The sequence below is a fragment of the Equus przewalskii genome, chromosome 21 (genome assembly GCF_037783145.1).
Source record: "Equus przewalskii isolate Varuska chromosome 21, EquPr2, whole genome shotgun sequence".
Lineage (NCBI taxonomy): Eukaryota > Metazoa > Chordata > Mammalia > Perissodactyla > Equidae > Equus > Equus przewalskii.
In genome coordinates, this window is record NC_091851.1 from 25785546 (window position 1) to 25802670 (window position 17125).

Genomic DNA, 17125 nt, shown 5'->3' on the forward strand with positions numbered 1-17125 from the left:
GACCCACCGCCCAATTCACGGGGGCGAAACTCGAGGCCGGTAGAGGCTAAAGCAAACTCGCCCAGGGTCCCCCAGACGTGTAGACGTGGCGCAGGGAAGGGAGGATCCAGGAGATGGGCCCAGGGCTCGTACACGCCATCAGTGCCCGATGCAGGCCAACTCTGCTGGGCCCCTAACCGAGGGCCCCTAGCCAGCCGCTGCCCACGGCCCCGCCGCGGCTGACAGCGTCCGGACTGCCCACAGGGAGTCCCAGCGGCGGGCCAAGAGAGGACGGGCCCGTACTGCGGCGGCCTCGAAAGGCCTCTTCCCCGGCCCCTCGCCAGCTCCCGCCCGGTCGGCCCCGCCCCGCCCCTCCGGGCCGGCTTCGTACCTGCACGGCCCGGACCAGGCCCCGGCCGGTCAGCTGGCCCTGCCGCAGCTGCAGCAGAATGTTACCGGGCCGCGGCCGGCCGCCCCATCCGCCCCAAGCCGCCACGGTTGCCGCCGCCTGTCGCCCTCGGCCGGCCCCAGACTCAGCAGGCGCCGGCGCCGCCGCCATGTCTCCTCGTCCGACAAACAGGAAGCAAGCAGCCCCGGGGCCGCGGAGATTTCTACGGGGCGGCGGAGGGGTCGTCGCAGCGCCCCCAGCGGGCCGACGGAGGAGGCACAAGCCGCGTGGCAGGGGCCGTGCGCGCCGCGGGGGCTACTGGGAAATGTAGTCAGGCTGGGCAGGTGCGAAAGAGATGTGTGGCGTTTCCTGCGCCTCTTGTGTTTTGGGCCCCTCGGTCCTGCATTTAGGCGAGGTCCCTCGGGGTCGAAGACAAGTTCCTCCGTGCGCACCCTCCCATTTCTTGCCTCTTTGGAGAGGTTACAGCCAAGCTACTAGGAAAAGATCTTGGGCTCCAGGCCAGGAATCAGGCCGCCTCTCTCTCCGCCCCTGACTCGCTGCGGACCTCGACTGCCTGCCCGCCCTCAATTTCCTCGTTAGTTCATTCAATCAATAGTTCCTGGGAGCCTATTTAGCCAGTAAATAGTTCCTAGGGGCCTGCTCTGCTCCCGGCACCAAACAGGTCACTGGGAATACAATGGTGAGCAGAACAGACTAACTAGGTCCCTGTTTTGGAATGCAGGTTACAAGGGAAGACAGCAAATCCACGCACAGATAAACGCACAATAAGGAGCTGGGCAGGTTGTGTAGCTGGATAAGTGGTTGTGAAGTTAAATGAAATAAAGGAAGGGAAAGGGATTGGTAAATTGTGACATTTTATTCTGTCAAGGGAACCTTGTCCTAATTTCTCCCTACCAGATAGTTGTGTTATCTCTACTCTGAGTCCACGTAATCATTCTTTTGGCAAACTTCTGCAGCAGAATCGCTCGTCTCCTCACCTTTTCCCCTGGAGGGGCATGGGGGGGGGGGCGGGGGGAGGTGTCTTGTAACATAAATGAAAGAGGAGTGCTGGGTGTGATGCAATAAGGAATGGTAGAGATTGTGACTCATAATTTATAGCTCAAACCAGAACACTTTTAAGAATGAAAAGATGCTATTAATAAATACACTGGGACAGCAGACATATAGGGGGACTGTCCCCAGCAAACTTGGCTTATGGTCAACATCCTCATGCCCATCTAAAAGGAGTGGTCTCTACTTGCCTCCAGTAGATTGTTGCTGGATCTTCTAGTTATGCCAGAAAAGCCACAAATCTGGAATTTTATGTGAATTCCCCAATTTTGAAAACTCCATGGGCCACATAAAACCCTGTCTGTTTGTGATCCCTGGAACAGGGAAACCAGGAACAGATCCAAGTATACATGAAAGTTTAGCATGTGGCAAGGGAGATACTTCAAATCAATGGAGAAAGAAAAAAAGTTGGGTCTTTAACTTCACACCAAAAGCTAAGCTGAATCTCAGACATATTAAAAGCTATATATAACAAAATCAAAGTATAATTCTAAAATTGGATTGTGGTGATAGTTATACAACTCTAAGTTGGATTGGATTGTACACTCAAAATGGGTGAATTTTATGATATGTAAATGATACCTCAATAAAGTTGTTAAAAATCAAAGTGTAAAAATATTAGAAGTGAAGTCTATGAGAATATTTTTATGGTTTGGGGATAAAAAAGTTCTGCTCAGTCATAAAACTCAGAATCACGAATAGGAAAAGACTGACAAGTTTGACCTCAATAACATTAAAACCTTCTGTACAGACACTATAAACAACCATAAAAAGCAAGTGATATTTGGGGAAAGAGTCAATATCCAGAATTTATGAAGAACTTAGTGTACCCTCTGCCTGAAGTTCTCATCCCCAGGAAGCTCTCTGAATGGCTTGCTTCCTCATGGACTCCAGGTTTCTGTTCAAGGAGAGACCTTCCCTGACCATCCATATAAAACAGCATTCCTTATATTCTCCATCTTATTAGCTGTTTTGTTTATTTCTATAGCACTAGCTCCACCTGACATATAATTGTTTACTTTCTGCATCCCTCCCCCTGACTAGAGTATAATTTTGGTCTGTTTTGTTCATTGCTGCATTCATCTCCAAGACCTAGAATAGTACCTGACACATAGTAGGTAGGTAATCAAATATTTATTTATTGGCTTAATGAATTAATGAACAGATGCATGAACTCTTACAAAAATATAAGGAAAAACCAAATAACACAATAGAAAAATAGGTAGAAAGGAGAAGGCAATTCACAGAAGAAAAATAAATGGCCATTAACTGTGTAAAAAGATGCCCCTCCTCAGTTGTACTAATAGAATGCTGATGGTGAAAATATAAATTGATATATCTTTCTGGAAAGCAATTTTTTTTCTTTGGTGAGGAAGATTCTCTCTGAGCCAACATCTGTTGTCAATCTTCCTCATTTTTTGCTTGAGGAAGATACAGATCTGTGTCAATCCTCCTCTCTTTTTTATGTGGATCACCACCACAGCCTGGCTTGACAAGTGGTGTAGGTCCACGTCTGGGATCTGAACCAGCGAACCCGGGCCGCTGAAGCGGAGTGCACCAGAGTTAACAACAGGGCTGTCCCCTGGAAAGCAATTTTTTAGCAATATGAATTGTCATAAAGAAATCCAAACATTTTGACTCAATCATTACTCCTTTAGGAATCTCTCCTAATGATATTATTTGATATGATGATAATTTACATACAAAAATGCTTATTATTGTATTATTTGTGATAGCAAAAACAGAAATAATATAACCATAAAATAGGATCATAGTTAAATAAATTCTGGTATTTCAATAAAATGGAATACTTGAGCCATTGAATATCATTATTTACAAAATAAAATAAAATACTAAGATTTCAAATAAAATTAAACACACATTCTTTGATCTGCATCTAGGAATTTATGTTTTAGCAACAACTAAACAAGTATACCAAGATGTATTACTAAAATATCCAGCAAGGTATTTATATATCAAAATGTTATAAACAATCTAAATAGCCATCAATAGGTTACTGGTTAAATGAACCATGGTTCATTGATACAGTAGAGTACCATGCAGTCACTAAAAGGAATAGATACACACACTGACATGGGAAGATGCTCATGACACAGTTAACTTAAAAAAGCTTATGCAAGACCAATATGTATCATGTAGTCCCATTTGTGTAAAAAATTATCTACTTATATAAATTTACATATGTATACACTACAAAATCTGGAAGATTATGTATAAAACAGTTAAAAGCAATTACCACTAGGGAATGAAATTAGGAGGTAGGGAAAGAAAGTTCATTTTCCTAAATTTTACACTATTATTTGCAATTTATTCTAAGCATACATAACTTTAATAATTTAAAATTAAAATGTTTTAAAAATTATATAGCTATAACTGGACAGGAAGATGCTCACCACACATTGTTGAAAGAAAAATAAAGCAAATTATAAAGGAATAGGTATATTAGGATCCCATTAACGTATAATTAGACATTCCTACTCTATATGGTTATGCACAGAATTACCCGAAAGAAACATCATCAAAAATGTCAACTGTGGCTATCACAATGTACGTAGATTTCAGGTGATTTTTTTTTTAACAATTGGCTACTGAGCTAACATCTGTTGCCAATCTTCTTTTTTTCTTCTTCTTCTTCTCCCCAGAGACCCCCAGTAGGTAGTTGTATATTCTAGTTGTAGGTCCCTCTGGTTGTGGCATGTGGGATGCTGCCTCAGCACGGCTTGATGAGCGGTGCTAGGTCTGCGCCCAGGATCCAAACTGGTGAAACCCCAGACTGCCGAAGCGGAGCATGTGAACTTAACCACTCAGCCACAGGGCTGGCCTCTCAGGTGATTTTTTAATTTTATTAATATTTTTCATTATTTTTTATATAGGCCATGTATCACTTTTACACTCGGGAAAAAAAAGAGAAATTTCACAGTTCAAATGGCCCTTCAAGTTTCCCTTGGCACTTATCACACTGGGGACAAGTCTTCCCACCTCAGCTTTCACCCAACTACAAATGTCACTTTCCATTCCCAAATTTGTACTTTCCTCAATCCAGCCTGGCCCAGACAGTCCCCAAAGCTGGCTATTCACTGAGTCAAAACCGATCACATCAAATTCAGTCCTTAAGGTCAATGTGTGACTAGGAATTAAGGAAACAGGTTTCCAGAAACCTCTGGATAAAGGCACCTTTTCCCACTTCATGTCTGTTCTGCGGGCCTTTTCCATAGAAAGCAGATGAATGTCTTGCACCACCAGAGGGCGGAGTACCCTTCCATAAGAGGCCCCTTGACGTCAATTTGGGTCAGTGTTAGAAAAAATGAAGCTCCTAAACTGGTTAATTTTTTCTTCACAATAATCCCAAATGGCTTAACCGAACATGCTGATGTTACTCAGAGACTATCACTTCTCATAAATGAGCTACCAAACTCATCTCACTTGGGCAGATGAATTTTCTGGGGAAATTTTTTTTAAATCATATTTTTTAATCACAAAGATGTCATTTTAATTAAAGCAACTGGCACGGTTATATTCAGACCATCGAAACAGCTGTCCCATGTAACCACACATCATCCTGTGGTGTTATGTCAGATGATCATATTTTTCACATTACATTTCCAATGTACAAACTCAAGGATTTGTATCAAAAATGTTTGTTGAGTGCCGTCTTATGTGCCAGGCACTGTTGAGGGGTTTCTGGGTGCTATACAGTGCTAAATAAAAGAAACAAAGTCCCTGTCCTCATAGAGCTTATAGGTTTGTGTAAGACCCACCCTTTTTTGAGCACTTACCATTGGCCAAGTACTTTATTTGCACTATCTTATTTTATCTCAGCTTTTTTGGGGAAAATTTTCAAATCTACAGAAAAGTTGAAAGAACAATACTATGAACACACATATATCCTTTGCTTAGACTCGCCACTTTATTTTACCTATATCTATTCTTTCTCTCTCTCTCTCTCCCATCTATTTACATACATATACATACATCTACATATATGCATACCTATATCACATTTTTACTAAACCATTTGAAAGCAAATTACAGATATCATAACACTTCACCCCAATATTTCAGCACGTATCTCCCAAGAATAAGGACATGCTCCTAATAACCATGACACCATCACACCCAAGAATTTTAAGGTTGATATAATATTATTTTATAGTCCATATTCAAATGTCTGCAATTGCCCTAGCATATCCCTTATAGCCTGTTTTCCCCCTAATCTAGGATTCAATCAAGGATTATATATTGCTTTTGAATGCCATGTCTCTTTAGTTTCTTTTAATCTAGAAGATCCCCTCATCTTTTTTTTCATGGCATTGACAGTTTTTAAGAGTCTGAGACAACTTTGCTGAATGCTCTACCATCTGGATCTTGTCTATTTTCTCAAGATTAGACTAGGGCTCAAGTCTTTTAGCAAGAATACTACTTAGGTGATGGTACATCTTTCCCATTGTCTCACATCAGGAGGAAATAATGTAAATTTATCCCATTGTTGATAATGCCAAGTTTGATCTCATGGCTAATGTGGTCTTTATTGGAAAGGTATCTTTTCCCCTTTATAATGAATAAGTAATTGTGGTCTTCTATACTGAAAATGTCTTGTTCTCCAATTACATTTCACTCCATAGTTTTTAGCATTGTCTGATCATCCCTACCTGGATTATTACGCTAGTGGTTGCAAAACAGTGATTTTCTAATTTTATCATTTCTTCCCCTTTTATTAGATTATATTCTCCTGAAAAAAAGAAGCTCCTCCCTTTTTTATCTGGGGGGTATCACCATGGATTCATGGATTCTTTTCTATTTAATGTGTTATAACCCATTACTGTTTTTACTCTGTTTTCCTTTGGTTTGTTAGGTTATCATTTACATACAGTGAAATGCATAGATCTTAAATGCTTAATTTGATGAATTTACTATCTGCAGGCACTGTCCTAGGAATTAGGAATACATCTGTGAATAAGCCAGAGTCTAGTGGAGGAAGACAGATAGATAAGCAATTACAATCTTGGCTCCAATCCACAAAAGCTTCATAATCTTGAACAACTTCCTTAACTTTCTGAAGCCTCAACTTGCTTACGTGTAAATGGAGAAAATAACAGCACCAACCTCAATGGATCGTTCTGAGTTGTATATGAGATAATAGATATAAAGCACTTAACAAAGGACCTGGCACAAAGTAAGCACTAAAAAACATTAGCTATTATTACACTGTTTTTATCACATAGGTTTTCTGCTCAAGAATATGAAAAATTAAACAGCTTTAAACTGGCATTTTTAAGACTCTACACAACTCAGCTCTACCCCTAAGTACTCAAGTCAAATTCCCACAGTTCCTCCACGTGTCCTCCTGGCGGATGGGATCCTTAGAGATCCCCCGTCATGCTAAAGGTGAGGTCTCCCACCTTCTGCACATCCCACATTTCCTTTAAGACCAAGTTCCTGCCCCTTTCAGAACTCTGGGAGCACTTCTGGTCAGACTGTCACAACTTAACCGTTGCTCACAAACCTATTTTTAGTATTGTTCTGTAATTAGTTCTAGTGGTTTCTTTCCTTCCTAGGTAAAGTGCATCTGATAGAAAGATAAGGCAACCAGATTACTTTTTTCCTCCTTTTAACACAAAGCCTTGTTTCCTTGAATGGGATAATTATTCCAATAAAGTTGCAAAGGTTCGATCCCTTTTTGAAATTCTTCTTTGGAAATAATCCAAAAAAAATGTATTTTAAAAAGAAAGAAGAATCTAAGTAAAAGCCACTGCCTCTGAGTCTTTACTACAATTCTTTGGAACCTCCTCACAGGTGGCAAATTCGAATTTGCTGGTAGATTCGTCTTACAAAACAACCCAAAGTCCTTCTGAGTGGAGCCTGGTGAATAAGTAGATGATTAATAACATTTTTCTGGGGTTTTTAAAAAACTTTTTTTTGGAGTAATTTTAGATGCACAAAAGAGTCCCAAGGACAGCACAGGCAGTTCCCTTACGCCCGTCACCCGGCTTGCCCTCATATTAACGTCTTACATAACCATCATTTTTCTGTTGTTGTTTTTTTTTTTTTTAAAGATTTTTTATTTTTTCCTTTTTCTCCCCAAAGCCCCCTGGTACATACTTGTATATTCTTCGTTGTGGGTTCTTCTAGTTGTGGCATGTGGGACGCTGCCTCAGCGTGGTCCGATGAGCAGTGCCATGTCTGCGCCCAGGATTCGAACTAACGAAACACTGGGCCGCCTGCAGCAGAGCGCACGAACTTAACCACTCGGCCACGGGGCCAGCCCCTTCTGTTGGTTTTTTTAAAGCTGCAGTAAGAAAAATCCCAGATTGACTATTGTACTGCAATCCTAGAAAGCAATCAATCAAATTAGAACAAACTCTATGAAAAAAAAAAAGAATAGATTCCAACCAAGAATTAACATCAAAAACTGAAAAAAGGGAACATCATTTCAGATTCTTCAGCATTAAGAAGATCATAAGAGGATCTAAGGAACAATTTTATCTCTACACATTTGAAAATTTCGATGTAATGGACCCCATTTTTGGAAAAAAACTCATATACCTAAATGGACATAAGAAATAACAGAAAATTGGAATAATCCTATAACTATTAAAGAAACTGAATCAATCATTTAAAAACCTTCCCACAGGAAAATGAACAGACATTTCTCCAAAGAAGATATACAGATGGCCAATAGGCACATGAAAAGATGCTCACCATCACTGATCATCACGGAAATGCAAATCAAAACTATACTAAGATATCACCTTACACCTGTTAGAATGGCTAAAATAACCAACACAAAAAATAACAAATGTTGGAGAGGTTATGGAGAAAAAGGAACCCTCATACACTGCTGGTGGGAATGCAAACTGGTGTAGCCACTATGGAAAACAGTGTGGAGATTTCTCAAAAAATTAAAAATAGAAATACCATATGACCCAGCCATCCCACTACTGGGTATCTATCCAAAGAACTTGAAACCAGCAATTCAAAGAGACCCATGCACCCCTATGTTCACTGCAGCAGTATTCACAATAGCCAAGACATGGAAGCAACCTAAGTACCCATTGACTGATGATTGGATAAAGAAGATATGGTATATACATACAATGGAATACTACTCAGCCATAAAAAAGGATAAAATCGTCCCATTCACAACAACATGGATGGACCTTGAGGGTATTATGTTAAGTGAAATAAGCCAGATAGAGAAAGACAATCTCTGTATGACTCCACTCATATGTGGAAGTTAAACACGGGGACAAAGAGAACAGATTAGTGGTTACCAGGGGAAAGTGGGGTTGGAGGGTGGGCACAAAGAGTGAAATGGTGCACCTATAATATGACTGACAAATAATAATGTACAACTGAAATTTCACAAGGCTATAAACTATCATAACCTCAATAAAAAATAAAAAAATTAAAATTAAAAAAATGTTCCCATGGGGGCCAGTCCCATGGCATAGTGGTTAAGTTTGGTGTGCTCTGCTTCAGCAGCCCAGGTTCACAAGTTCGGATCCCAGGTGCAGACCTACACCACCTGTCAGCCATGCTGTGACTGCGACCCACATATAAAGTGGAGGAAGACTGGCAGAGATGTTAGCTCAGGGCTAACCTTCCTCAGCAAAAATAAACTTTCCCACAAAGAAAACTCCAGTCCCAAATGGCTGTGAAATCTACCAAACTTTTAACAAAGAAATAATACCAACAATACACAATTTCTTCCAAAGACCAGAAAAAGAGGTAACATTCCCCAGTTGACATTACAAGGCCAGTATAACACTAATACCAACTCAGGAGATGAGGTGCAACGAAAATTTCTAATTTTAGGGGGCCGGCACCTTGGCCGAGTGGTTAAGTTCGTGCACTCTGCTTCAGCAGCCCAGGGTTTCGCCAGTTCAAACCCTGTGCGTGGACCTGGCACTGCTCATCCCACATGCCGCATCTGAGGCAGCATCCCACGTGCCACAGCTAGAAGGACCCACAACTAAAACTACACAAGTATGTACCAGGGGTGCTTTGGGAGAAAAATAAACTCTTTAAAAATATATTTTTTAAAATTTTCTAATTTTATTTCATTTAATTCAAACTGATTTTATTAATAAGTTCTCATCAATTTGTTGCAATGATTTTGGGAATACCTAGTAGCCTGGTTCTCAAACTTGAGCTTAAGTCAGAATTGCCTGGCAGGCTTGTTAAAACGCTTGTTGCTGGCCCCACACCCAGAGTTTCTGATTCAGAAGGTATGGGGTGGGGCCCCGAGAATTTGTATTTGCAACGAGTTCTCTGGTGGTGCTGATGCTGCTGGACCAGGGACCACATTCGAGAACCACGAATCCAGAGGCATATATACTGAAATCTTGCTTGCCATAGCAGTAATGTCATTTGAAATGCTTGGATAGGCTTGAAATGTTACAACGGTTTTCCCAAAAAGTTTCTAATTTAATTCTCTAAGAATGTTAGAAAACATATCAAATAGACCAACATTGTTACTCAAAAACAACTTTGAAAACATTTTCCAAACAACATTGCTTTTCAGCTAGAAAAAAATGAATTTCATCCTTGTATTCTTATAACCTGCTGTGGGCTTACCTTCCTTTAAGACAACCAACTACCTTTGATATGATAAACTAAGTGTTGTGGTCAGCTCTAACCCCTGAAAAAGGGTTTTCAAGCAATTGGCTATTTTGTCAGTTTCCTTTAATAAAATTAACAACTTTCACTGGTTTTTTTTAACACATACATGAATTTCAGCAGGATCTGTGCTTTCCAAAGACTACAACATATAAAAGAGGATGCCAAATAACATTGTTTTTAGATCCTTCTAACAATCTTTAAATAACTTTGCTATATTTTCATTTTTCCAGACTAATTTATATTGACTGAAATTGCACTTGTCAAATTCTATAAACATTTTAATCCAGCATTGTGTAAGGAGGTTAACCAAACACATAACAAACCCTCCTTAAAATGGTCTTACCATTTGTATCAGACATTAAGTGTTTTGCAATTTTCAACTTGTCTTTCTCAAACCGGATCACAAAATCTATACCAGATTGTAACAGCATCATAAGCCTTGTTTCTAAAGTTCTGCAACAGTACAGATTTAAGGAGAAATCATATTATTGCTAAGATATATTTTTATCAATGAATTTACCATAAAAACTGTACACACCAAAATACAGCAGTTTTCTCTTTGGGCACATAATATGCAACCCAATACAATGATAATAAGGCTTTCTCATTGACAGCTACATCATGACTCAGAAAATTTGCCAATCATACTATATATATTTTTCTTTTTTTGAAAATATTCAAGGAATTGACTAATTCAGCACATCATATTTCCAAGTATCTTTTTAATTTTGATGGCTTTTAGCTTTCACTTGCAAGATTCTAATTACAAGTAATACATTAGTATATGTCATTTTGTTGGTTTTGCACATTTGATAAAACCATATTTTTAAAAGCTGTCTCCCATATACTCTTTCTTTTCAAAGAGGCGCAAATGAAGTCACTGTCTGCTGATTAACATCAATACTTTCCCCAGTATCACTATTCACTATTTTCACCTTCTCATTCTTGTTTTTCTGGCATTAAAACAATCTACTTAAGGGCAATTTGAACTAATTTATTTAAGATGCTACATTTGTCATACACTCAAAATTTGCCTGATTATGCACTTTCTGAAAAAACACATTGCAAATTCCTAACCAAAACTCAGTTGAAAGTCATGACAATGTTACCAAAAATGAACAAAATTTGCCCACATTTTACTTCACAACTAACTTCAAATGATGTTGAGGGGTCAGGCCGGTGGCACAGCAATTAAGCTGGCATGTTCCACTTCGGCGGCCCGGGGTTCACCGGTTCAGATCCTGGGTACGGACATGGCACCGCTTGGCGAGCCATGCTGTGGCAGGCATCCCACACAGAAAGTAGAGGAAGATGGGCATGGATGTTAGCTCAGGGCCAGTCTTCCTCAGCAAAAAGGGGAGGATGGGCAGCATATGTTAGCTCAGGGCTAATCTTCCTCAAAAAAAAATAAAACGATGTTGATATAAAATTAAAACAATACTCGATTCTCCCATTATAGGGTGATGGTCATATTGACAGTCACATACCAGAAAATCAAATCAGATGCAAGTGCACTGAATCAAACAGTCTGCTCTTAGCCACTATGCATATTTTTCACACCCCCCTCTGTCTCCCACAACATGATGCAATTAGGCTTAGTATTGTGCCAACGTCCTTGGTTTCTGCCAAGGATCCACATGATGCACTCTAATGCTTTCTAATCCATTCTATTTCATTATTTAGGGGCCAGCCCAGTGGTGTAGTAGTTAAGTTTGCATGCTCTGCTTCGGTGGCCTGGGGTTCACAGGTTCAGATCCTGGGTGCAGACCTACACACCACTCATCAAGCCATACTGTGGCAGTGTCCCACATAGAAAACAGAGAAAGATTGGCACAGATGATAGCTCAGGGCCAATCTTCCTCGCCAAAAAAAAAGTTAGTTGTGAAGGCCAGCCTCAGTGGCCTAGTGGTTAAGTTTGGCATGCTCTGCTTCAGTGGCCCACTCATGCCACTTCAGCTTTGGTTCCTGGGCACAGACCTACACCACACATCTGTCAGTAGCCAGGCTGTGGTGGCAGCTCACATACAAAAAGAGGAGGATTGGCAGTGGATGTTAGCTCAGGGCAAATCTTCCTCAGCAAAAATAAATAAACAAAGTCCCATGCACCCCTATGTTCATCGCAGCATTATTTACAATAGCCAAGATGTGGAACCAACCTAAGTGCCCAGCAACTGATGATTGGATAAAGAAGATATGGTATATATACACAATGGAATATTACTCAGCCATAAAAAAGGCCAAAATCGTCCCATTCGCAACAACATGGATGGACCTTGAGGGTATTATGTTAAGCGAAATAAGCCAGACAGAGAAAGATGAACTCTGTATGACTCCACTCATAGGTGGAAGTTAACATATAGACAAGGAGAACTGATCGGTGGTTACCAGGGGGAAGCGGGGAGGGGAGGGCACAAAGGGTGGAGTGGTGTACCCACAACATGACTAACAATAATGTACAACTGAAATTTCACAAGGTTATAAACTCTCATAATCTTAATAAAAATAAAATAAAATAAAATAAATAAACAAAATAAATGAAAGTAAAAAGTAAAAAGTTAGTTGTGATACACTAAATTTACTTCTTAACCCTCTAAAGGGTCATAAGCCAAGTCTCAAAAACATTGCTCTAAGGCACTAAACTGTTAATACAGCAAGAAAGTTTGTTTAAAAAAATATATAAACAGAATAGCTTACCTCTCTGCATGCAGAATGTTTCCTTTGGTAAATTTATTTTCCAAGAATGGATTTAGACCACACTGTGCCTACAAATGCTGCTGCTTCATGAGGGGAGATGGGTGTTCTTTTTCTTTTCCTTTTTTTTTTTGCCTGTATATTGAGATATAATTCATATGCCACAAAATTCACCCTATTAAAGTGTACAGCTCAGGGGTTTTTAGTATATCCACAAAGTTGTGTAACCATCATCACTATCTAATTCTAGAACATTTTCATCACCTGCCAAAAAAACCAACCTATACCCATTAGAAGAAACTCCCTATTTCCCCTCCCCTGGTCCCTGGCAACTACCAATTTACTTTCTGTCTCTAAGGACTTGTCTATGCTAGATGCTTCATGTAAAAGGAATAATACAGTATGAAGTCTTTTGTGTCTGGCTTCTTCCACTTAGCATATATTTTCAAAGTTTACCCATGTTGTAGTATTTATCAGCATTTCATTCCTTTTTGTGCTGAATAATATTCCACTGTATGGATATACCACATTTTGTTTACCCATTTGTCAGTTAATGGACATTAGGGTTTTTTCCGCCTTTGGCTCTTATGAATTACACTGCTACGAACATTGGCGTACAATTTTGTGTGGACACATGTTTTCGTTTCTCTTGGGTATATATATACCTAGGAGTGGAATTAGTGGGTCATATAGTTATTCTATGTTTAACTTTTTGAGGAACTGCCAAACTATCTTCCAAATCACCTGCCCCATTTTACATTCCCACCACCAACGAATGAAGGTTCCAAATTCTCCACATCCTGGATAACATGTGTTTGTCCATCTTTTTTATTATAGCCATCGGCAATGAAGCGAATGTTTATGTCCTCCCAAAATTCATATGCTGAAATCCTAACACCCAAGGTGATGGCATTAGGAGGTGGGGCCTTTGGTAGGTGATTAGGTCATGAAGATGGAGCCCTCATGAATGGGATTAGTACCCTTATAAAAGAGACCCCAGAGAGATCCCTCATCCCTTCTGACACGTGGGGTTACGGTGAAAAGACAGCTACCTAGGAAGCAGGCTCTCACCAGACATGGAATCTGCCGGCACTTGATCTTGGACTTCCCAGCCTCCAGAACTGTGAGAAATACATTTCTGTTGTCTATAAGCCACTCAGTTTATGGCATTTTGTTATAGCAGCCCAAGCAGACTAAGACACCAACATAGTGGGGGTGAAGTGGTATCTCATTGTGGTTTTGATTTGCATTTCCCTAGTGACTAACGATGTTGATGTTTCATGTGTCTATTGGCCATCTGTATACTTCTTTGGAGAAACGTCTACTTATCTCCTTTGCCCATTTTTTGATTGGGTTGGCTTTTTATGGTTGAGTTCTAAGAGTTCTTTATATATTCTGGATACTAGACTCTCATCAGATATTTGATTTGCAAATATTTTCTTCCATTCTGTGGGTTGTCTTTTCATTTTATTGATAGTGTCCTTTGAAGCACAAAAGTGTTTAATTTTGAGGAAGTCCAATTTATCTGCTTTTCTTTGTTTACATGTGCTGTAGGTGTCTTCTAAGAAACCATTATCTAGTCCAAGGTCACAAAGATTTACGCCTTTGTTTTCTTCTAAGAATTTTATAGTTTTAGCTCCTATTTAAATCTTTGATTCATTGAGTTGATTTTTTTATATTGCATGAAATAGAGGTTCACAATCTTTCTTTTGCAGATAGATATCCTGTTGTCCCCACAACGTTTCTTAAAAATGTTCCCCATTGGACTCCCTTGGCACCTTTTCCAAAACTCAATTGACCGTAAATATAACAGTTTATTTCTGGACTTTCAGTTCTATTCCATTAATTTATGTCTATCCTTATGTCAGTACTACACTCTCTTGATTATTGAAGCTTTATATTAAGTTTTGAAATCAGGATGTGTGAATCCTCCAGCTTTGTTCTTCTTTTTCAAAATTGTTTTGGCTATTCTGGGTCCCTTGAATTTTCATATTAACTTTAGGGTCAAGTTGTCAATTTCTCTAAAAAAACAGCAGCTGGAATTTTGATAGAGATTGTGAAGTCAGTACCTGAGGGTTACTGTAGATACTAAGAACATGATTGCCTTTTGACCTTGTTCCCCAACACAGACATAGACGAATCTTGTCAATTTGCTGTTTTCTTGTTGAACTTGCGGAGGAAGGATTTGTGAGTTTGTTTAGCAGAAGAAAGAGAATGCCTTAGGGGAGGATGCAATCACCAGATCCTGCCCTGAGGCCCGGGAGTCAGACTGCCCAGGGGCTTATCTGGAGTGATCCCTTTGTTTCTCCAAAGCTCCTCCTGCCAAGCCCCTTAGCTCTATAAAACTCCCTGCTTTCTGTTCTTGGGAAGGCAGATTTGAGCAAACCCAGGCTCCTGCCTTCTTGTTTGGGCCAATTTGAATAAATCTTCTCTATCGCCAAGCACTGATGTCTCAGGGTTTGGCTTGCTGTGCATTGGGCACAGGAACTTGAGATTAAGAGGTCTGGTATCAGTTGCATTGAATCTGTAGGTCAATTTGGGTCGTAATGCCATCTTAACAATATTATGTCTTCTAATCCATGAACATGGAAATATTTTTCCATTTACTTTTGAAAAATTTCTAACAATATTTTATAGTTTTCAGTGCATAATCCTCCAGTCTTTCTTTTGTTAAATTTACTCCCAAGTAACTTATTCTTTTCTATCTTATTGTAAAAGGAATTGTTTTCTTAATTTCACTTCTGGATTGTTAATTGCAAATGTATAGAAATAAACTGACTTTTGTGTATTAATCTTGTATCCTGCAATCTTGCTGATCTAATGTATTTCTCTTATTTGGGAGGAGTGTAAAGATAATGATTAACTTGACTTTAAATTAAGAACATGTACCAGTCATAATAGTCTCTAGGTTTATCAAGTAGGCACCTGGCAGGAAATAGACAGCTCATTCAAATTAGGAACATTAGAGGAGAGTTTAATAAAAAGACTATTTACAAAGGTATGGGCAGAGGGCACAACCACAAGGGATAATTCAGTAGTCTGGGACTAGTAATAGCACTGCCATTACTGTTCCTAGCCTGAAGGGAACAAGGAAATGGAAAGGTTACCATTACCTGAAGAGAGAGTTGAGACAGTGACCTTCAACTGAAAACACTAGCCAGACTGAAGCAATCCTGCCAGAAGGGAGCCATGGGAATAAATATCATGACCTCATTCTATTTTCTCTCTCCAATCTCCTGCCTAGATGCTGCATTGGTTGGACCCAATTGCAAGCCAGAGAGCAAGTGAGCCCATTGATGCAGTTTATACACAACTACAGGAGTAGAGGACAAGTCACTCTCTCGGTATGAAAACGGTAGAGAGTACATCCAGTGGGGCAAATGGAAGATATCCTACACACTAGCACAGCAACAAGAAATTCCCCCAGAATCACTATAAGAAAGTACAAGGAGGGAAACAATAAAATAAAAGCCAAAATGAGGACAATAGAAAATAAACATAACAATTGAAAGCAACAACCAAGTCAAAAGTTTGTTCTTGAAAAAAGAATAAGAGGGAGAAGATCCAAGATGGCGCCGTGAGTAGTCCTCTTTGTCTCTCGCCCTTCGAGTCTACAATTATTTGGACACTTATCGCTTGACAAAGGATATCCAGACAGCATCTCAGGACGTCTGAGACACCCACGCGACTATACATCGGAAGGCGGACGGACTTTCCTCCGGGAGGATGGGGAAATAGGTGAAAACTCTCCGACCCCGACAGGCAGCCTAGTACCCGCAAGCGGCTTTCTTCCAACAGACGCCCCCAGAGGATCCACACACATCTAGGGCAGGAGCGAGAACACAACAGAGGAGCGACGGTGGAAACAGGTGACCAGAACCCTACCTAAACCCCCCGCAATTACTCCTAAACGCAGAGGGAAACTTTGGAGTTGCACACCTGAGCCCGCGGGGAGAGTCTCTCCCCACCATTGGCGGGGAGACCCAGCCTGGTGCTCGGGGCGCCCGGAGGGTCCCAGAGAGAGTCACGGAGGGTACGGAGGTCTCCCAGCTGCCGTTGCCTGCCCCGTGGGACTAGGGATTGCCGGAAATCTCGGAGAGGACCGGGGCTGGGGGAACTTTCAAAGGCCAGTTCTGCAACCTGGAGGGGAAGCGCCAGAGCTCCGCCTGGGCAGCAGACAAAACTCTCTGTCTGCCATTAGCAGAGGGGCCACGCTGAGCATTCACGGCTCCGGGAGAGGCCCGGAGAGAAGCCCAGAGGGCGGGGCGACTCCCAGCTGCTGTTGCCCGCCCCGTGGGGCTAGGGATTGCCAGAGATCTCGGAGAGGACCGGGGCGGGGGGAACTTTCAAAGG

At 40.7% G+C, this 17125-nt stretch overlaps 1 protein-coding gene and 1 long non-coding RNA gene across 3 annotated transcripts in view; both read right to left on the reverse strand.

Annotated features, from left to right (window-relative positions):
- Window positions 1-1063, reverse strand: part of TRPC4AP (transient receptor potential cation channel subfamily C member 4 associated protein) — a 70174-nt gene extending 69111 nt beyond the window's left edge. Inside the window, exon 1 of one of the 2 annotated variants that reach the window (XM_070588166.1) lies at window positions 371-1063. In XM_070588166.1, coding sequence (XP_070444267.1) covers window positions 371-538 — 168 coding nt within the window. In that variant the 5' untranslated portion in view covers window positions 539-1063. The remainder of the gene's footprint in view (window positions 1-370) is intronic. The other variant, XM_070588168.1, reaches the window with a different exon arrangement.
- A 1490-nt stretch (window positions 1064-2553) lies between these two features.
- Window positions 2554-12721, reverse strand: LOC139078062 (uncharacterized). The gene is made up of 2 exons (XR_011530793.1): window positions 10425-12721; window positions 2554-7745 (listed from the first exon to the last, which is right to left on the reverse strand). It is a non-coding gene; the product is annotated as an uncharacterized lncRNA (long non-coding RNA).
- Window positions 12722-17125: the final 4404 nt, after the last annotated feature.